Below are 23062 nucleotides of genomic sequence, written 5' to 3' on the forward strand. Positions count from 1 at the left end.
TCCAGGTCCAGTTGCCGTTGCTAGTTGCAGGGGGCACAGCTCACCATCCCTTGTGGGAGTCGAACTGGCAACCTTGTGGTTGAGAGGACGCGCTCCAACCAAGTGAGCCATCCGGGAGCTCAGTGGCAGCTCAGCTTAAGGTGCTGTGTTCAATCTTTAGTTGCAAGGGGCGCTGCCCACCATCCCTTGCGGGACTCAAGGAATCGAACTGGCAACCTTGTGGTTGAGAGCCACTGGCCCATGTGGGAATCGAACCGGCAGCCTTCGGAGTTAGGAGCATGGAGGTCCAACCGCCTGAGCTACCGGACCGGCCCCAACAAATACTTATTATATAGTTTTAAATGTTAGGCACTATTCTGAGACTATCTGTTTACCTCATCTTTATTATTAGAAGACTAAATACATCTTAAGACTGCTTTGCCTGTAAATTGAAAACATCTCTAAGGTGTTATTATTCTCTTAGAGTATGGTGGTTAATTTGTTTAAGAAAATGACACTCATTATTTGGATATTCAAGCATTGCTTACTTAGCTCTATTCTGCTGGGGTACGCTGGAATGTACTGGATAATGATTATTCATGGAAAGAGGATAGTCTCCCCATTGTTTGGTTAATAAACTCCCCTTCTAGAACATAACTGCTGGAGGTGTAAGCCTAACTATCTGACATTGGAAGAATTACTTTAATAAGTTTTTTTTTTTAATGAAAGTTCTGATCACTGTTTATGATTGAGAATGGAGCATTGAGAGGTGATAGCATCTTGATATCCTATTTATGACCCAAATTCTAAATTTCTTTTGGTATGTAGAGACATCTCTCCCATACATGTATTCCACTATAGTCATTACTATTTAACTAACTAAACTTTAGAATTCTGCCTGCCCTGGATCTATGGATAAATGTTGTCATTATGTAGAACTTAATGGTTTGAATTCTAAAACCCAAGAAAACTTCCATATCATTGCATTTTTGCCTCAGCCTTTTAAATTTTATTATGGGTTCTTAATTATATTTATTGTCTTTTTTTTTTTTTAACATAAGTCTTTCTTATTTCAAAAGCATTGTTTGTCATTGTAAAACATTAGAAAAGACAGATAAGGATAAAATGCAGATATTCCCACCCCTTACAGATGACCACTCTTGATTTCTTAGTAGCTCTTGTGTGTGTTTTTTTTAATTAAATTTATTGGGATGACAATGGTTAGTAAAATCACATAGGTTTCAAGTATGCAATTCTATAATACATCATCTGTATATCATGTTGTGTGCTCACCACCCAGAGTCAGTTCTTCTTCCATCACCATATATGTGACTCCCTTCTCAGATCTTTATATTTTGACCAAAATAAGATCATACTTACATGTTGTTTTGCTACCTGCAATTTTCAGTTAACAAGTATCCATTTTTCCATGTCAATAAATGTTCACCTCTTTTCATACTCAGACCATATTCAAATGTAACTTTTTCCTGTATTTCCTATAAATGAAAGTTAGCTCTAGACTAAAAGCTGCAGTAACTGTAAGTTCAACAAAATGTTTCCCCCAAATGTTCTTTACAGTTAGTCTGTCAAAATCAGCATCTGGTTTGGAGAATACACACTGCATGTGGTTATGTCTCCTAACTCCTATTAGTTTAGCAGAGTCTTTTTTTCCATGGCACCGACTCAAGAGATTGCACAGTTTTGGTTTTAAGTACCGAGATGTAGAAAGTTTCTTAGTAATGAATGTTTACATTTTATTTGTGTATTTTAACCTAATAGTTCTGTGGTTGTGTTTTTTTTTTGTTTTTTTTTTTTTAATTTATTTTTTATTTCAGCAAAGCAAGCTATCAATCAGGGGAGATCTCCAGTTATAATAGACAACACTAATACACAAGCTTGGGAAATGAAACCATATGTGGAAATGGTAAATATGAGATATCAGAGAGTTTTTATGTTTTATTCTTGTCGATTTTTTTATATTCTGGAATTTTGGTTACTTTGATTTTTATTATTAAAACATTTGTCCTTGTTTTCTAAAGAATGTGTTGGTTTGCTTAGTTTTAAAAAATTGGGAATGGTGTATATTAAGGAATATAGTCATCTTACTAGTTTTGCCTCAACTTGAGGATAGTAATTGAAATTTGTCCAGTTAAATAGTCTTAACATTGTTATAAACCGTATTATTTTAAAAGTAAAAATTTTCTTGACTGAGCAAATTTAGAAGTAGTCTAAATGAAATTTATGTCTGTCTGCCTACTTTTTACTTTAAAAAGTATTTTCTGGGTTTTGTTTTTCTTCCTTTCCTTTGTATAGGCCATAGGAAAAGGATACAGAGTAGAGTTTCATGAACCTGAAACTTGGTGGAAATTTGATCCTGAAGAATTAGAAAAGTAAGGCACTCAAATTTGTTTTGAATCCCTACCTTTTTTTCTTTCTTTTTTACACAATGTCTTTGCCAGCTTTGTCTGTCATATCTTTGCTACTTGTGAGTAGGGACTACTGCTTCTTACTTTCTGATAAGAGGAACATTGACTTTAATTCAGTGTTTTTGAGGTATGCCTGGCCTTGTTAAATTTTATTAAAATTTTCTTGTTAATATTATATGAATTCCTACATTGTTTCACAATATACTGAATGCTAGTGGAGATCCAGAAAACTTTGAGGGAAGAATTAGGAGTTTTCCCTCTGGTTTTTAGCAAGGCCACTTCTTTCTCTGTGTTGTCCTTCCAACTTCATCTCCTTCCCATTTTAGGTCCCATCACCTTTTTACCTGATGCTTTTCATCTTGCTCCCTGTTTTTCATCTTTACTACTGGAGCTCTATAATCTCATAACCAAGATCCTGGGAGTCACTGTGTTTTGGAATTCAGATTAGTTTTTGGGGTTAAAAAGGTAATATAGTGTATATACCTCATCATAACACCCCTGGCAGAGTTTGGGCAGCATGTCATAATCAAACATCGTAATATTTCTGCAGTAAACTATGACTAAGTAGTCTAAGGAGATGAGAAAGGCTGTATATAATGTGTTACCAGTTCTGAGTAGATCGTGCTGCCAGATGAGTGCAGGTCTGGTTAGATTTCGCTGCCATATGAGTCAACAAAATGAGTTTTCAGAGTATTTTAGGTTTTAGAATTTGTGGTGACGGATTGTGTGTGGACTTGTATTGCTTTCAACCTGCTCTTCCCTTTGGGTTTATTTTTACCTTTATCCCTTTCCTCTGACAGCATTGGTTTTCTTGACAATGACTCTTTTTTTCCTTCATTTTCACCCTCCACTTTTGGTAACACTTTGAGATATAATTCACATACTTAACAATTTACCCATTAAAAATATACAGTTTATTGGTTTTCAGTATATTCATAGGGTTGTGCAATCATCTTCTTCCTTTTTTAAAAAACTGTTGTTTTTTGTTTCCCCTCCCACCTCAGTTTGCCCTCTACCAGCTTAAAGCTGTTATTCTCTATGGTGTCCAGTTAATAATTCTTTCCCCTTTGCGTTTCATTCCTTTAGTTATCTTACTGTCCCTTTCTGATTTGCATGTCATGTGTTCATATATAAATAGGAAAACTGGTAGATTTATTAATACCTGGTATTGTTGCCTGATTCTGTGTATATTGCACCTCAGGTGGAAGAGATGGAAGTTGAAAAACTTTTAAAGATATTTGGGTTATGGTGAACAAATGAATTGATGAAATTGTTGTACAGTTAGGCTTTGTTTACTTTTCAGGGATTGTTGAAATTTATTGTAATTCTTAATATAAATTGACTTTACAAAATAAAGTCAGTTTAACTGATGTCTAGCATTGTTTGATTTTTTTGGTAAAGAATTGATTGAATCATCAAATTTGATACATTGTGGATTTAGTCATATCTTGCCAGTTTTCAACTTGAGATTTTTTTTTTTCAGTCTTTTGTCTTCTCTCTTGCTTTTTTTTCTCATCTTGAACTCAAACATCAATAGTTTTGAAAAGTAAACATTTCTTCTGTGTCCTTTTTCTGGGTAAAATGAATTAGCATTAGTAAATCAACTATAACATTAAATGTAAAATAATGTTCTTGTGTGTTTTGCCATGTCCATGTCAAGGTACAGAAAACTACAAGAGTAAAATAAATTGTAAAAACTTCTTTGAGGGTCAAGAATAATTTTTAAACCACTTTTTGTAGTCATAATTAAACTCACAGAAAAGTACATAAAATATAAACATAACAGTTGACAAATTGCTTATAAGGCAAATATTAATTTAGCCATTCCCTATGTCATGAAAGCATGTCACCTCAGAAGTTTTTTGAATTCCTTTTCCCAGTAACAATTTTTGGTAATTACTTCTTGCTTTTCTTTAAAGCACCTTTATTTTTTTCTATAACATTTTTTGCCTTAACACCATAGTTTATTTTTTAAACTTTATATAAATAGAATTATGTAGTATGTAGTTTTTATATCCACTTTCTTTCACTTAACATTATATTTGTAAGCTATGTCCAAATTGTTATATCTCTCATAATAATTTTGTGTTGATAATAGGTTTTAAAAATGCAATAGGAAGTGTCCTAAAATAACTTTTAAAAAGTGATAAATATTTGATATTGATTTTTGAAGGTCTTACAAGCCCACTCAATTCTTCTATAATTCTCAAAATGGTGTCTCATAATCTTTAATTTTGTAATTAAAAAATAGGGGAGATTAACTGGTTGCTGAATGAATCAGTAGTTAGTCTGTGTGATGAAGCCAGAATCAGTTAACATTTTGCTCTGGTTTATGGTATCTTTAAATCTTTTTAAAATGTTTAAAACTTTGAGAGAGCCAGTATACATTTTTTTTGGTATTAAATGTTGATAAATGAGATTGTATCTCCTAGTATTTATCTGTAAAATATAATTTAGAATCTATACTCGATTAAAACAACTTTATCTCTAAGCTTATACATTCTTTAAAAAGAATTAAAATCCTTTTCTTTTTTGGTAGGAGGAATAAACACGGTGTGTCTCGAAAGAAGATTGCTCAGATGTTGGATCGTTATGAATATCAAATGTCCATCTCTATTGTAATGAATTCAGTGGAACCAGCGCACAAAAGCACACAAAGACCCCCTCCTACAGAGGAGGGACAGAGGTGGGGAGGCCCTCTAGGCTCACATAATCACATCTGTGTCACATATAATCATTAGGTTGACTATCTTCAACTAACACATTTTTTTTGCTTGTCTTTGAAAATAATTAGTGAGCCTTTTTTGAAGTTTAAATAGTTTCAAATAAAAAAAAGTACTACATTGCCTCACAGAAGATGTTCTCAGCAAGTTGTTTAAAGTCTAAAGTGTAAATAAAAATTATATAAAATTGTATTTTAAATGTTTTTATAATCTTTTGTTGTAATACCTTCAGTTATTATGAAGGTGCCTGCGTGGGTAAGAAATAGAATGTTTTTCTACAATTGAATTTTAAACAAAATTATCTATTTTGTAGATAACGTTGAACAGTTTTCTAGTTCATACTGAAATCTAACTTTTCATAAAACTTTAGTATTTTTCCTTAAATACCTTAAACATACAAGAAGTACTAACTGGTTATAGGCACCATAGTTGATTCCCTGTTTATTATATAGGTAAAATTATGTTTCCGCAAATTAATCTGTGTAACAAAATATTTCCAAGCTATAATTAGCATATCAGTTAAAATTCTCCATCAAATGCCATACGTCAGGTGTGTCAGTCACCTGGGAAGTTTTCTCCATAATTACGTGTTCATAAACTATGTATACATATTCATCACCATTCTTAAGCCACCCCATTCTCCCCCACACCCTCTAGTTCTGGGATGGACACGTAGGGAAATCACTCTATAGTTAGGAAATCTCAGGCTGTTCTGATACGCATCACTCTTTTCTATTAAGCACTGCATAATTCTAGTGTAAAAATCTATTATATTAGACTGCTCCTTAGTTGTAATTATGCGAAGGTTTGTCTTGTAGGATGTTTTATTTCTCCTGGAGAGCCAACCGTTATCTCACTGGATAGTTAGATTGTGTTCCTTCAATTAAATTTAAAAACCAGGAGGAATTCATTTCAGAGATCTGGTAATTCATCCTAATCTTTGCTTTGATTTACTCTTTTTTAGGGGAAAAAAATACCAGCTAATTACATGATTATTTTTTAAAAATAATCATCATGACCCTTTGTAAGTTTTATATGACATTTCATGGCCTTTCAACTTTCTCCTAAACCAGCCCATCCTGAATCTGATAATCCTTCTTTATATGTTGTTTTAAAACCTTTTACTATTCTTTTCCATTTTGCTTAAATGTTCTCCCACATCTTTATATTACTTTTTAAGTAATATTAAGTTGCTGGGCTCAAAACTAAACACAATGTTATCAACAAGGTCTTTATTATATTTCTTTTAGAGATAAGAATACTATTCCCATTTATTTGTACTATTCAATTCTGTTTACACTTAAATTCGTATGACCTTGCTTTATCTTGTTTAACACATGTATGTTTGTATGTATTTGTTCATCTTAACAAATTATGTAGTAGGAATATGCTAACTCGTATTTTGTGTGTAAGTATATATAGATATTTGTATTATACATACACACATTTCCTTCATCCACTATTTTCATGTATTCTTTTGTTTCAGAGTAATACTTCTTGGTTATTTGGACTTGTATTTCCTAGTATTTTATTATATAAATTATCATATCTGGAAAATAGCCTAAAAGGATTTCATTTGGGGACAGGTGAAAGTAAGATATGTCTTGTGTGTCCTTTTCCCTGTCTTTATAAAACTTTGTTTAGGAGTAATAGTACTATATATTTATGGTTTTTGAATAATAGATTCTTTTTTCTTTTTCTTTTTTTTTTTTTAAAGATTTTGTTGGGGAAGGGGAACAGGACTTTATTGGGGAACAGTGTGTACTTCCAGGCCTTTTTTCCAAGTCAAGTTGTTGTCCTTTCAATCTTAGTTGTGGAGGGTGCCGTTCAACTTCAAGTTGTTGTCCTTTCAGTCTTAGCTGTGGAGGGCGCTGCTTAGCTCCCGGTCCAGTTGCTGTTGGTAGTTGCAGGGGGCACAGCCCACCATCCCTTGTGGGAGTTGAGGAATTGAACTGGCAACTTTGTGGTTGAGAGGATGCGCTCCAACCAACTGAGCCATCTGGGAGCTCAGCGGCAGCTCAGCTTAAAGTGCCATGTTCAATCTTAGTTGCAGGGGGCGGAGCCCACCATCCCTTGGTGGAGTCGAACCGGCAACCTTGTGGTTGAGAGCCCACTGGCCCATGTGGGAATTGAACCCGCAGCCTTCGGAGTTAGGAGCATGGAGCCCCAACTGCCTGAGCCTCCAGGCCGGCCCCTGAATAATAGATTCTTAATTAGCCCAATTTATGTTAAGTAAGTAGAGAATTGCCTTGGGAAGATATAAATTATGAGAAAACTTGTTTATGTTAGATAATAAGTCTTCTGAGTACTAAATAATCATCATTCAGAGATCATTAATCAATTACTGATTTATTTTTATAAATGCATTTTTGTTTGTTTGTTTTTAAAAATTTTATTGGGGAAGGGGAGCAGGACTTTATTGAGGAACAGTGTGTATTTCCAGGACTTTACTGGGGAAGAGTGTGTTTTTCCCAGGACCCATGTCAAGTTGTTGTCCTTTCAGCCTTAGTTGTGGAGGGCGCAGCTCATCTCCAAGTCCAGTCACCATTTTCAATCTAGTTGCGGGGGGGCGGGGGGGGGGCGCAGCCCACCATTCCATGATGATGGTGGCCACCCCTCAGCAGCTCAGTGGCAGCTCAGCTCAAGGTGCCATGTTCAATTCTAGTTGCAGGGCCTGCAGTCCACCATCCCTTGTGGGAGTCAGACAGGCAACCTTGTTGAGAGCATGTGCTCCAACCAACTGAACCATTTGGCTGCCTGGGAGCTCAGCGGCATCTCTTTGCCCTCACTCCAGTTGCAGAGGGTGCAGCTTGCTGGCCCATGTGGGAATCGAACTGGCAACCCTGTTGCTCAGAGCTTGCGCTCTAACCAACTGAGCCAGCCATCCGCCCCTAAATGCGTTTTGAGGCAGGGAAATTCACATTCTGAAAGACTTTCCATTTGTTGTTAAGACAAAATTAAATTAATGGTTACCCCAAGAATTGTGGCTAATTTTATTTTGTGAACAGTAGCAGAATGGAAGAATGAATATGCAATCAAAGAGACCCAAATCCCTAGTATAAGGCATTGCTTGGTGTTAAAAATCCATAAAATATGAAATTTGCCAATTAAAGATTGTCATCAAAATTTTTTCTACTGTCAGATATACGTATGTATATTTTCTATTCAGATATATTCTTAATCGATTAGCCCCAGCTGCCATCTCCCATTCTGAGTTGATTTCCCTGAAAAAAAATAAACTGGGTGTTAGTCACCATATTTAAGGTGAAATACATTTTAGTTACACACAGTACAACTTCTAGTAAGTTTAAGTTGTTTTTCTTTCATATGCTTGGTGTAAAAATCACTTTTCCTTTTTTTTTTTTTTTAAACTTTTATGTATTTTAAGCGTGTTTTTCCAGGACCCATCAGCTCCAAGTCAAGTAGTTGTTTCAATCTAGTTGTGGAGGGTACAGCTCACAGTGGCCCATGCGGGGATCGAACCGGCAACCTTGTTGTTAAGAGCACCGTGCTCTAACCAACTGAGCTAACCAGCTGCCCCTATAATTTTCTTTATGTCATAATCCTGTTAATAAAAATACTTGTGTTGTAATTAAGTTGAACTTTTCATATTGCTTTTTAAATAGATCATCTTTATTTTCAGCATTCACCTTTTTAAAAGAAAATATTAGTTTTAAAATGTTTATGTCTTTTAAAATCAGATTGTTTTCAGGAGATTGGGTTATATATGCTATATTGTTGGAGTGATAAAGGTGGTTTATAAGTACCAGAAGTTTGCTCATCTTTTGCCTAATTAATATAGTTTATGGAATTTTCCAGTTTTATTTATAGAGTTTTTGAAGAGTTCATAATTTCAAAGGATATAAAGTACTTGTTTTGACCAAATTCGAGTTTTTGTTATTCAAAAATGTCTTATTTTTCTTAGTCTGGTTTTCTAAGTATTTATAAAGAAAATTGGTAGTGTTCTGTTTCCTCTCTCAAAACTCTTAAAGAAATGTGGTAGTTTATGTATTAGTGCCTTGACCAGATAGGTTTGCTAGGCTCTGCTTGCTGCTCGCGGCACTAGCCTTTAGTGAAGTTTTATGTAGTGTTCCAGCCGTGGATGAAGTTTCCTTTCCTGTCTTTTTGTTTTTTTTGTTTTAACATCTGCAACTCATATAAATAGAGTAACACCTGTTAGTCTAGAATCATAACAAAATACTAGTTTTGTTACTGTGACCATTTAGAGTAAATCTTTGGAGGCAGCAGGAAGAGCAGATTGAGTTAGTGGTTTTTAGAGTTAAGTCTTAATGGGTTACAATTTGTAAATAAAAATTTTTTCCTTTAAAATTGTTAGCTTATGAATTGACAGGGAAAGGAGTGGTTATATTAATTAATGAGTATTTTTTATGTGATGGTTTTCTTTACCAATTAAATAAGATTGGCATACCAATATTTATATTCTTCAAATTAAGCTACTATGAAAACAATTGGTCTCTGTGTGTACTACATTGTCTCCTTAAAAACGTTCTTAAGGATTATAAGTAGTAGTATTAAATTTGTTGAAATAGATTCTGAAAGAGGAATAATTAGTGATTGTCTTGTATATTTTTTATTCCCTTTTTCACTTTGCAAAGCAGCGTTTACATTAATTCAATTCAGTTGATTAAAATTGCCAAGTGTTTTAAAGTCTAAAAAAATTTTACTTTTGCATTATTTGTAAATTTTAATGCAAACCTTGAGCAGTTTATGATTTTTGCAAGTTCAGAGAACACTCTATAACTGTTATAGATTGGTTATAATTTACACTCAGTATCTTTATTTAGATTACACTGAATGGCATAGCTTTTGTAATGGAACATACATGTGTGTGTGCTTAATGTTGAATATATTTCCTATGGAAATTCATTATGCTCTGTCACTGTTAAATTATGCACAGAAGCAAGGGGAAAGAATAGCATAAATAACTCTTTAGAAAGAGGTCCTCAAGAATAAATAGTTATTCTCAAAACTAAGGCTGTGTCTGTTGGAAAGTTTTGACTTTTTGGTACATTTAAAAGTCTATCTTAGTCATTTAGATTAGAAATCATCTCTTTTTTTCCCTTTCCTCGTTACATATATTGTTCTGTGAATGATAACCCTTCCAAATGTGATAATTGCAATAATTACATATTATAATATACTTCCCAGTACAGAATCCAGTAACTGTAATAAGCTATTTTAAATTTAAACATGAACAATATAGATTATTTTATCTAGTATGGACACAGCCATCGTCTGACCCCTAATCTTAGAACTAGACACAAGCATTATTTTGGTGAGTAACTAAAGACTTTGTCTAGGACTGTTGTCCGGTTGTTAATATTTCCATGTTTTTGTAATTGAACTTTGGTAAATTAATGAAAAGACAGAGAGGTTGTGCGATGAGTTGTTGGGTTTTTGCCTCTCAACTTTATTAATAACTAAGGGGAAAAAAGTAGGAATAATCTGTTCATTTATGGTTAAAATTGTGTTCAATAGAGTCCATTGAAATATACTTTATTTGAATTTTCTTTTTTTGTGGATTTAACTGTGTTCTCAGGACATATAAAATGAAAATTTTACGCTTGGGGTTAGTTCATCTGCAACTAGTAATTATAATTGTACAACTTTGTTACTGTCTCTTCAATTATAATTCTGAACTCTTCAGTTTTTTTAGTATAACAAAATGAGAGAAAATTTGGTTTTGGGAAGGGATTGTGGGTTCTTCTTAATACTTTGTTTTGTTTTTTGTCTTTAAGAATGTTAGAAACCATGTTTCTTTCCTAATCTTTTTCTGTATACATGGGTTTTTTTTTTTCTTTTATTCATTTTCTGCTCAGCTATCTTTGTATAACCTCATAACATTTTTCATGAAGATGATGAGATGTTAAGTGACTGACAAAGTAGAGGTAACATTTTTTCCCTCCTCTGTTCCACTGCACTCATTGTTTCTTTTGAACCTTACTTAACTGTGTTAAACTTACCGTCACACCTTCGTAGTTAGTTTTCTGACCCTGTGGTTAAGATAGAACTTTAATATGAAAAGTACTTGGAAAGATTTATAAAAATCTATCAATGTGTTACTCATTTGTTAGGAATCCCATAAGCTTGGCATAGTAGTACTTGGCTGTGTGGATTTCAGAAAAAATTCTTTTATAGTACTTTAGCATCGTGATGACAGACTAGATGAAAAGTCGTAGTTGGAAATTCGCTGTTACGGAATTCACTATTATGTCATGAATCTCCAGTCTGCCCATCGTAAAGAACTGAATAATTTTGAAGGAAAACTGATAGCTATTTTGATTTCAACTTTTATGGGTGGGTCTTCATATTCTGCAATGTTGCTATAATGGTCAATAGGAAGTTAATACCTAGCACCAAGCCTTAAATTAATAATACTTATTTAGGTAGCTGCCATTTATTTAATGCTTGTCCGTGCCAAGCCCTATTTTAAATGTGATTGTTAACGGTCTGTAATTTTTCATAACAATGTGTAAGGGTTTTATAAAGAAAAAATTAACAGGTTAAGCAACTTGTCAAACATAATTTCTCTAGGGAGAGATGCAACTGGAATTCAAATCTACATCATATATTCCTCATTATATGCCATTTTACCTTTTAAATTACATAGTCTTTTTAAAAAAAATTTATTTTTTCAAGGCAGGAAAGAAATTCCAGTGAAGAGTTAAGTGCATCTTTACAGTCAGTACCTTTGATGTATAGGGTTTGAAGGTATGTTGATTTATCAGTGAAGTTGGGTGAAGAAGCCTGAAAGTGGCCTTTTATTCAGAATGCTGTTTTTAAAGTCAAGATTGAAAGTAGAGACTTTTATACAATTTAGTGTTTAAATGTTTTCTACAAAAATATACATTGATATAATTGATAATCATGTTTCAACATGTTTTCAATTGAATTTTTACATATGCTGCTGTGCTTTGATGTTTAAAATTTAATATTTTCTGATTTTAGTTATTTAAAATGCATAGTGTTCAATAAATGGATTGTTAAATTACATAAGCTGTTTTGCTGATTAATTTTGAGGCAGTATTTCCTAAAATAGATCAACGCTATGTGTAAGTGGTCTTAATTTATTTTCCTTTTAAGGTCCACTTACTACTTAAGTGTGCTGGTAGTAGATGTCCATTTTTTCGATTTCTGAAGAATTAAAGACTTTTTGTCCCTTTATGTTTGTTTAAAGTAATTTCCCAAAATTAAAGAACAATAAGGAGCCAGTTATGTTTGCTATGTTGAATTAGTAGGTTTGGGATTAATTAATATATTGAATTAATTAGGTTTTATAAGGAAAACCTTTATAGATGAAGAATTCTTATTGTTGAGTATTAGCTTTATTTTGTTTTAGTTAACTTAAAAATAGAAGGATTAGGTCTTTTTTTTTTTTAAATTACCTGATACGTGTTTTTTTTTTATTGTTTCTAAATGTGAAATCAGAGGCGTAATTTTTGTTAGAATAGGGAAAACTTCCTGAAAGAAAAAATAGTGTTGGTTTCTTGAATAGATTAAGGTAGTTTTCAATTCAGGAAATTAGAAAGCAGTATAGTATGGGATTGAGGTAATGGAAACACTGGGTACAGTGTAACACTGGCAAAGATGTGGTGAAAACATTTCATTTCCAATATAAGTAAATTGAAGTATTTACATGAAATGTGACAGGAGGTCTGGGCTAGACATTTTGAATTAATTCAAAAGTGAGAAAAACAATTTGTGGGGAATAATAGGAAATTGTTAAGGCTAGAAGGATAGTGGTCATAGGTGGTATTCCACCTTCCTCATCTCCCTTTTGCTGTTGAAAGACCACTAGGGCCATGATTTATGTTAAGAAAAATTATCTTGTACCATAAGTGCATGAAAGCAGGGTCTTCCTTGTCTTCCTTGGTCACTGTTAGGTCTTTGGAACTTTGTCCTTTAATAAGAGTCAATAAATATTTGTTGAATATTAGACCTTGTCTCGCCCTAAAACAATTAACAACCTTTTGATATTAAGGACACATTGATCTAAGTAAAGCAACTTTATAAGGCAGTTTGTAATTTAGGAAACGTGAAGATGGAGTGTGAATTAGTTGTGTTTGAAACTTGCCAGTGAAAAGAGTGTCCAGACCAGTGGAGACGAAGGCTTATTCATTCATTTAACTTGGTGGGTGTCTAGAGGTGTTTGTTCCAGATTTTGAAACTCACCAGTTGTCTTTATATTTGTGATTTATGATCATGAAATTAAATCCTGTAATACAGATGAGGAAAGCAACCTTTGGGCTTATGATTTTTCTCTTAGAGTCTTTTTGTTTTTTTAACAATTTGTGTAAGACTTCTCAGGACACTCTGAGAAAAATACTTAAATACTTTAGGTATTTATCCTAATCTTAAAGTGGTCCAAAAAAAGTTCACAGGCATTTTTCAGAACCCTTCTTCCAAAGAACTGTATTCCTAAGGGTCACTTAAAAAAAATCAAGTGCTTAAATCTTCGGTATGAGTACACTAATAGAGGTTGGTAATCAATAGCAACAAAGAATAGCTGGTACTGACACATATCTTCATATAGTTATCCTCTATTTGGAAAATAATATATATTGAGTTATTTGCCGTCTTCAGGCTAAATAACTTCAATTTAACTTTTCTTATCAGTTTGTTGTCCTACTTAGGATACTTTTCAAAATGCTTGTAGCCTGATTTAGATGGAAAGAAAACATTGTAAGAGTTGGGCGATCTGAGTTCTGCCCCCATTTGTATCCATCCTGTCTTCTCTCCCTTCTATTTCAATAGATAGGGTAGCCCTCCTCTTATCTAAGGTTCATGCATTTACCTGTAACTCTGGATTGCATGTTTTACCTTCTCAAGAATCTCTGTGTATTGTCAATTATTTCTTCTCTCTGTAACTTCAGTCTTGTCTTCTTTTCTTGGTCTGTCCACATTTAAACACAACCAGGTTTTTTTTTAAAGTCCCTCTTTATTGGCAGCACTCATTTACAGCCAAGCTTCTCTAAAAAACTATCTATACCAACTGTCTTTTTTGTCTCAACTCTAAATTCAACTCACTCCATTTTGGCTTCCACCCCTATCATTCTCTATTTTAGCTTCTGCCCCTGTCGTTCTACTTAAAGTCTGGAGACTTTAAGGTCTCTAGATGTTTCTCTGTATTGAGCATTTTTCAGTCCTCCTCTTATATGACTTCTCAGCAAGCATTTGACTAGATCATTTTTTTTTCCTTAAAATACTTTTCCTTGACATGATCTTTGTTCTCTGTGAGTACTTCTCTGTCTCCTTTGCTGCTTTCTTTTCCTCTTGCTCTTTGTTTCTAGAGTTCCTTAAGTTTCAGTTCTAGACCATCTCCTATTCTTACTTTTTGCTTTCCCCAGGAGATTTCATTATTTCTCACTTGGACAGTAGTCTCCCCACTTACAGCTTTGTTACCCTATAATTTTACATTATTCCTGCTTAAACTTGACATAATCTCTGGTCCTTGGCTTCTTCCCTGGCCCTGTCTTCACCCCTGTCTTCTTCATTTACTGCAGTCTGTCTATACTGGTTGTCTTTTGTATTCTTCATACAAGCTAAGCTTGATCTTGCTTTAAGCACTGGTTCTTTTCTCTTCCTGGAATGCTGTTCTCTTCTCCTCTTCCTATGCCTAGCGTTTTCTCACCATTCAGGTCTCACCTCAGATGTCACCTCAACAGAGAGGCCTTCCCTGACTTCCTATCTAAAGTAGCCCACCCCTTTCACATTGTCCTGTTTTGTTTTCATCATAGTACTTATTAGTAGTTGAAGTTATTTGATGCTTATTTGTTGGGGGTCTTCCTAAATTAGAGTAAAAGTTTCATGAGACCTTGTTTATTTGGTTCATAGCTGTACCCACAAAATCTAAACCAGTGCCTGTAATACTGTAGGAACTCAAATGCTTGCTGAAGGATTTTATACCCAGTGCTTCTATATTGTTAACAATGTTGACACCCCCCCCCCCCCAAATGTATTTTCTTCTTAGACCTGTCCTCTGAGCTCCAGCCTGTATTAACTGCCTACCTGACTTTTCTACTTTTAAGGCTGAGAAATTGAACTTGTAATTTTCTCTCCCACCTTTGGATCTCTAGGACTTCCTTACACAGCATATGTGTCTACCATCCATTTATTTCTGCAAGCCAGAAACTTGGGAATCTTCTTTGATGTCCTCTTTTCTCCTGTATATTCAGTCCATCAGCTGGGGTCTGTGGGTTTTGCCACTGAAATATCTCTTGAGTCTATTTCTCCATTTTTGACTGCTATCTTTCTAGTTTGAATTATCATCTCTTACTGAGACTGGATCCCCACGTCAATACTTGCTCTGTTCTAACCCCTTTTCTCCACAATTTAACCAGACTGAGTATAATGTACATATAGGAAGTGCTTAAATTATAAGTATAGCTCAACAGATTTTCACAAAATGAACGTATCCATGTAACCAGAATCCTGGTCAAGAAATAGAACATTACTAACACTTTAGAAGCCCTTAATTGTTCCTCTGTGCCCAAGTGATCTTTGTAAAATGAAAATATGATCATGTGTAAAGCCTTCTAGGTGCTTCCCGTTGCTGTTAGGACAAAGATCAAAAGCCATAATGTGATATTTAATACCCAGGTTGATAGTGGCCCCTACCTGCCTGTCCAACCTTGTGTTCATGACTCTTACTACTTTATGTATTCCAGCCCTACTGGCCACCACATTTCCTTGAATGTTCTATTCTGTTTCCTCTTCCTGGAAGGTTCAATGTGCGTATATCTCTTCTATACTCATCCTTCAGATTTGGACTCTTCGAGGAGGCATTTTTGGACATAGCAGGCTTGGTGAGGTCTAAATTACGTTGTGTGCTCTCATACTTTATTAATTTGTATGAGTATAGGCACAAAACCTTGTTTTATTGTGGTTCGCTTTATTACACTGCGCAGATACTGGTTTTTTTTTACAGATTGAAGGTTTGTGGCAACCCTGTGTCGGCCAAGTCTATCAGTGCCATTTTTCCATCAGCATTTGCTCACTTCGTGTCTCTGTGTCACATTTGGTAATTCTTGCAATATTTCAGAGTTTTTCATTATGACTGTATTTGCTGTGGGGAGCTGTGAGCAGTGATCTTTGATGTCACTACTGTAACTGGTTAGGGGCACCACAAACTGCACCCGTATGAGATGGCGAACTTAATCGAAAATGTGTGTGTTCTGACTGCTCCACCAACCAACCGTTCCCCGTCTCTCCCTCTCCTCGGGCCTCCCTAGTCCCTGAGACACAACAATGTTGAAATTCGGCCAGTTAATAACCCCGCAGTGGCCTGTAAGTGTCCAAGTAAAAGGAGGAGCTGCATGCCTCTCACTAAAGTGGAAGCTAGACATGATTAAGCTCAGTGAGGAAGGCATGTTGAAGCCGAGATAGGCTGAAAGCTAGGCCTCTTGCGCCAGTTGGCCAAGTAGAGAGTGCAAAGGGAGAGTTCTTCAAGGAGATTAAAAGTGCTACTCCAGTGAATACACGAATGGTAAGAAAGCGAGATGGCCTTATTGTTGATATGGAGAAAGTTTTAGTGGTCTGGACAGAAGATTAAACCAGCCACAATATTCCTTTAAGTCAAAGCCTAATCCAGAGCAAGGCCCTAACTCTCCAATTCTATGAAGGCTGAGAGAGTTGAGGCTGCAGAAGAAAAGTGTGAAACTGGCAGAGGTTGGTTCATGAGGTTTAAGGAGAGACGCTATCTCCGTAACATAAAAATGAAGGTGAAGCAGCAAGTGCTGAGGCAGAAGCTGCAGCAAGTTATCCAGAAGGTCTAGTTAGATAATTAATGGGGGTGGATACACTAAACAGCAGATTTTCAGTGTACACGACAGCCTTTATTGGAAGAAGATGCCATCTCAGACTTTCATAGCCAGAGAGGAGAAGTCAATGTCTGGCTTCAAAGCTTCAAAGAACAGGCTGACTCTCCTGTGAGGGGCTCATGCAGCTGGTGACTTTAAATTGAAGCCATTGCTCACTAACCGTTCTGGAACTCCTAGGGTCCTTAAGAATTATGCTCAATCTACTCTGCCTGGGCTCTACAAATGGAACAACAAAGCCTGGATGACAGCACATCTGCTTACAACACGGTTTACTGAATATTTTAAGTCCACTGTTGTGACCTACTGTTCAGAAGAAAAGATTCCTTTCAAAATATGACTGTTCATTGACAATGCACCTGGTCACCCAAGAGCTCTGATCGAGCTGGGCGAGATTAATGTTTTCATGCCTACAAACACAACATCCATTCTGCAGCTCATGGATCATCCTATTGTTTAAGAAATACATTTCGTAAGGCTATAGCTGCCTATTCTCTGGTGGATCTGGGCAAAGTGAATTGAGAACCTCCTGAAAAAGGTTCACCATTTCAGATGCCATTCGTGACTCATGGGAAGAGGTCAAACTAGCATCATTCACAGGAGTTTGGAAGAAGTTGATTCCAACCCTCATGGATGACTTTGAGGGTTCATGACTTCGGTGGAGGAAGTAACTGCAGATGTGGTGGAAGTAGCAGGAGAACTAAACTAGAAGTGGAGCCTGAAGGTATGACTGAATTGCTTCAATCTCATGATCCTCCATTGCTTCTTATGGATGAACAGAGAAAGTGATTTCTTAAGATAAAAGATACTCCTTGTGAAGATACTGTAAAGATGGTTGAAATGACAACAAAAGGCTTAGGATATTATATAAATTTAGTTGATAAAGCAGCGGCATGGTTTGAGAGGATTTACTCCACTTTTGGAAGAAGTTCGTGGGTAAAATGCTATCAAACAGCATCATGTGCTACAGAGAAATTGTTCATGAAAGAAAGTCAATATGCAAACTTCACTGTTGTCGTATTTTAAGAAATTGCCACAACCTTCCCAGCCTTCAGCAACCACCACCCTGATCTGTCAGCAGCCATCAAGGTGAGGCAGACCCTCCACCAACAAACAGAGTATGACTCCCTAAAGGCTCAGATGATGGTTAGTGATTTTTAGCAATAAAGGATTTTTAATTAGGGTACGTACATAGTTTGTATAGACATAATGCTATTGCACACTTAACAGACTATAGTGTAGTGTAAACATAACTTTTATATGTACTGGGAAACCAAAAATTTGTGTGACTCATTTTATTGTAATAGTCACTTTATTGTGATGGTCTGCAGCTGAACCCACAATATCTCTGAGGTCTGCCTGTATATGATTATTTTACCCCATTATTTTTAAGCTCTGTGACTCAGATTGTACCTATTTTGTTCACCATTGTAAGGTCATCAACTAGCACAATGGCTGGGTAAGAGTGAATATTCAGTATTCATGCCATAAGTGAATATGAGTAGTGTCATCTTGTTACGGCCTGAATTGTGTGTTGAGATATGTTGAAGTCCTAACCTCCAATACCTAGAATGTGACTATTTTTGGATAAAGGACCGTTAAAGAGGTAATTAAGATAAAATGAGGTTATGATTGGGCCCTAACCACAACGACTGGTGTCCTTATAACAAGGAGATTGGGACACAGACACTGGAGGAAGACAAACCAAAGAGAGAGGTCTTAGAAGAAACCAACCCCGCTGATACCTTGATCTTGGACTTCTAACTCCACAATTGTGAGAAAATAAATTTCTTTTGTTTAAGCCACCCAGTCTGTGGTATTGTGTAGCTTTGGCAAACTAACAGATTTTGGTACTGGGAAAGTGGGCTGCTGCTCTAACAAATCCCTAAAAATGGAGAAGTAGCTTTCTAAGTGGTATGGTAGAGGTTGAAAGAGTTTTCAAGTGCGTGTTAGAAAAAGCCAAGCTTGCCTTGAGAGATGGTAGAAATATGAACGTTAAAGGAGATTCTGGTGAGGGCTCTGAAAGAGCTATTGAGAAGGCTTCTGTCATCTTAGAGATACACATATATGATTGTGAGCAGAATGCTGGTAGAAATATAAATGTGAAAGGCGCTGCTGCTGAGGTCTCAGATGGAAGTGAGGAACATGTTATTGGAAACTGGAGGAGAGGCCACCTTGTTATAAAGTGGTAGAGAACTTGGCTAAATTGTGTTCCAGTGTTTTGTCCTGGAATATTGCACTTGTAAGTGGTGAACTCGAACTGAGATTCTGAAGCAAAGTGTTATAGTTAAGGCCTGGTTTCTCTTTGCTGCTTATAGTAAAATTCAAGAGGAGAGATGTAAATTGAAGAAGGAATTGTTAAGCAAAAAGGAACCAAAGCTTGAAGATTTAGAAAATTCTCAGCCTATGTATATTGTGAAAAAATGATCTGTTCTGGAGACAACATCAAATTTGTTGATAGGCAGCGATTTGCTAAAGAGATTATAGGCATGTGACTTATGAATCCCTTAGGCCGTCCCAGTGGAATAGAGATGGATTATGCCAACAGAAACACTGCTGGCCTGGACCGAGGGGCCAGACAGGATGAAATGAAGGGAGTCCTGTCAGACTCTACAAGTCAGTGGAGCTATCTGGCTGTGAACGTGTGTTGTTTGAGAGATGAGAAGAAGGTGGTTTGGGGTTGGCAGGGCTGCCACTACCACCATGCAGTCAGAAGTACGACAAACTGGGTTCAGGGGGGATGAGACTACCACACTGGAAGGCAAGGCCCCCATGTCCCTGGGCTGGAGGACAGAGCATGGAGCCAAAGAGGATTATTCTTCAGCCTTAAGATGTAACGAAATGTGCATTGTTGGGTTTTGGATTTGTTTGGGACCTCGCCCCCATTTCTTATTTCTCATTTTTCCATTTTGGAATGGGAATATCTATTGTGTGCCTGTCCCAATATTGTATTTTGAAAGTAGGTAACTTGTGTAGATTCACAGGCTCACAGCTGGGGAGGAATCTTGCCTCACATATCTCAAGTCCACCCTACCTGATTTAAATGATATTTCGATGAGATTTTGGACTTAGAGTTGATACTGAAATGAATGAAGACTTTGGGGGCTGTTGGAATGGGGTGAATGTATTTTGCATATGAGAAGGACATGAATTGCCGGAGCCAGAGGGTAGAGTATTACGGGCCGAATTATGTCTCCTCAAAATTTATGTTGCGGTCCTAATCTCCGGTACCTCAGAATGTAATTGTATTTGGAGACGGGGCCTTTAAAGAAGTGATTAAGATAGAGTGCGGTCATATGGATGGGCTTTAATGTGACTGGTGTCCTCAGAAGAAGAAGAGATCAGGAAACAGACACACAAAGGAGAGACCATATGAAAACGCCAGAAGAAGAAGGCCATTGTCTACCAGTTGAGAGAGGCCTTAGAAGAAACCAAACCCGCTGACACCTTGATCTCAGACTTCCAACCTCGAGAATTGTGAGAAATAAATTTTTATTGTTTAAGCCACCCAGTCTGTGGTACTTTGTCACAGCCCTAGCACACTAATCCACAGCTATCACAGTAGCTAGTTGAGAGGCACGTGTAAGACAGTTCCTTCATTGTCAGCGAGGACATTTGACTGGTTCAGGGTTGTGAATTTTTAATTCAATCTTTCTGAAAATGGAATATGTTGTATTAAGAAGTATATAGTGGGTTGCATGACTGCATTTCACAGTGTTCACAGTGCAGTTGAGTTCCATAGTTTCAGAATGTTCTAGACACCTCAGTGATTGTTGTGAAGGGCAGAAACATCCTATTTTAGGAGCGCACAGTATTTGAAGGTAAGTTGCAGTTCTGACTGCAACTTGGGCAAATCACTTAATTTTCTGAAATGTTTCCTCATAATTAAATGAGGATAATATCTTCTCAATCTATAACATAGGTTTATTGGATGGATGAAGTGAGATGAGTATGTTAGAGTTTCAGCTGAGGTAACTCTTGTGTTAGTCTTGAAATTCTGTGATTTCGTTTGCCTTTTGATGATTTCACCTCTTCACTTTTTTTTAAAAATTTTATTGGGGAATATTGGGGAACAGTGTGTTTCTGCAGGATCCATCAGCTCCAAGTCATTGTCCTTCAGTCTAGTTATGGAGGGCGCAGCTCAGCTCCAAGTCCAGTCAGTCACCGTTTTCAATCTTTGGTTGCAGGGGATGCAGCCCACCATCCCTTGTGGGAATTGAACCGGCAAACTTGTTGAGAGCTCACCCTCTAACCATCTGAGACATCCGGCCACCCCTCCTGAGGCTCAGCTGCAGCTCGTTGTCTTCAATCTAGTTGTGGAGGGCGCAGCTCACTGGCCCATGTAGGAATCGAACCAGCAACCCTGTTGTTCAGAGCTCAACACTCTAACTGAGCCATCTGGCCGCCCCTCACCTCTTCACTTTTGATACACATTAGTAGTGGGCAGAGAATGAAACAAAACAGTTGATTTTTATACTAGTTAGCAATGCTATGAGAGATCTAGAAGGATAAAGTTTGATTTTTTGGTTATCAGATAGTCCCATTCCTCATTAACATAGACAACAGGAGGTAAGCCGTGGAATAGTATAAAAACGCTGATGTGTGTGCCTTTTTATCATGAGCGTGGCACTGTTTTCCATCTACGTTGTATGGATTGTTGGTATGATCAAATCAGTTTGATATTCTCATCTTTATTGGCAGATTTGGTATGATTAGTTTCACACAGCATTGTATTGGCCAGCCCACATGAACCCATTTCTTTCAAAGAAAAACCAAGGAATTTTTGTTGTTCTTAATGTCAGACGTAATGAAAGTAGTAAGCCACTTTTTCCTTTGTTTTCATTCATGACATCCTGTGTAATGTTTATGTGACAGTGTGACATCAGCTTACCTGTGGTTATGTGAAACTTAGTTAATTGCAGCCTGGGCTCCTATGAAATGTGCCATGTAAGATGGGAATATCAGTTTGAGTAGATGTTGGTTTTCTATTTTTATAATACAGTTAGGTAAGTTATAGAACTGTCACAAGATTCAGTAGACAAAGGAGAAGAAGGTATATGTTGGAAGGTATGAGAGGCAGTTTTTAAGATATAATTACTAGTACCTCATTTGTTTATTTTTAAATGAAAATATACTAAATTTTAACAACATATTCTTCTTGACTCACTTAAATTATTTTCTACAGTGAAGTAGAAATTTTTATATTTAGAAGCAATTCTGTTATGGGACAATGAGGTTATTTGTAGGCAGAATAAATAGCATTCAGTGGAGAAAGGAAATCAGAAGAGAAAGCAGCTAGTTTTTAATTAACTAATTGGCCATTGAGACTTTCTAAGGAAGATGTTGGTCAGGTGCTGTGGTGTGGAATTGTGGAAACGTATGTTGGTCATATGAATTCTCTCCTTATAGGATCTGGGTTAGACCTGCTTACGTCACAGAGCCCGTAGTAGGTCTCCAGTACCGAAGCTCAGGTGATAACCTTGCCCAAGGCAGTAAAAGAGCCATAACCAGAAGTCTCAGAAAACACCAAAGATTATGCTGAGGAAACGTAAGTTCAGGCAACAAATACGAAACAAAGGCAACCTTGGAGACACAGAGAGTCGAGAGGCTGGGTGCATACGAGGGTGACAGCAAGCCATTGCTGTGAGTGGTGGCGAAATGCTGGAGGCTTGCTTTACTGGTATCCTTTCTTGGTGTATATATGGGTTTGTGTGTGTGTGGGCACGGGGGGGACGACTGATTTGAAGGTACACAATTGGACTAGAAGCTTTCTGTCTGCCTTCCCTACCTTGTTTGTCCTTGAAAGATGTGGAGTGGAGGTTGGTAATGGTGGGGGGTGGGCGGGAGGGAATAGCTTGGGAAGATTTGCAGTTACTGTTACTCTGGATCAGATTTGGCAGGGCTTGGCCAAGGTACAGAGCAGAGCACGGGCATCAGCGAGGCCACGGAGAGGGGGGAGTCCCTGATGGGTGTAAGTTGGACTTGAGACTCAAGGGACTGACTGAATAGGGCCAGGAAGAAGCCTCTGGCATTTGGCAGTAATGAGAACCTGGAAAGTGTGGGAAACAACCAAGCTCCTTGCTTGAATTGTCTTGCC

The 23062-nt window shown here is 36.6% G+C and overlaps 1 protein-coding gene across 9 annotated transcripts in view; it reads left to right on the top strand.

Moving 5' to 3' along the window:
- Positions 1-23062, top strand: part of N4BP2L2 (NEDD4 binding protein 2 like 2) — a 96262-nt gene that overhangs the window by 11587 nt on the left and 61613 nt on the right. For 5 of the 9 annotated variants that reach the window (XR_016019320.1, XR_016019321.1, XM_074330096.2 and 2 more), the window contains exons 4-6: positions 1815-1903; positions 2293-2369; positions 4945-5091. Coding sequence is in view for 7 of the 9 variants with exons in the window: in XM_074330096.2 (XP_074186197.1) it covers positions 1815-1903; positions 2293-2369; positions 4945-5091 (313 nt within the window). In the remaining 2 variants the exon portion in view is untranslated. Of the gene's footprint in view, positions 1-1814; positions 1904-2292; positions 2370-4944; positions 5321-15816; positions 15955-16076; positions 22759-23062 lie in introns of those variants that run through there. The other 4 variants (XM_074330092.2, XM_074330097.2, XM_074330090.2 and 1 more) reach the window with 3 other exon arrangements.

This window comes from Rhinolophus sinicus, chromosome 16 (assembly GCF_057876585.1).
Source record: "Rhinolophus sinicus isolate RSI-liver-muscle chromosome 16, RSI-T2T, whole genome shotgun sequence".
NCBI classification, from domain to species: Eukaryota; Metazoa; Chordata; class Mammalia; order Chiroptera; family Rhinolophidae; genus Rhinolophus; species Rhinolophus sinicus.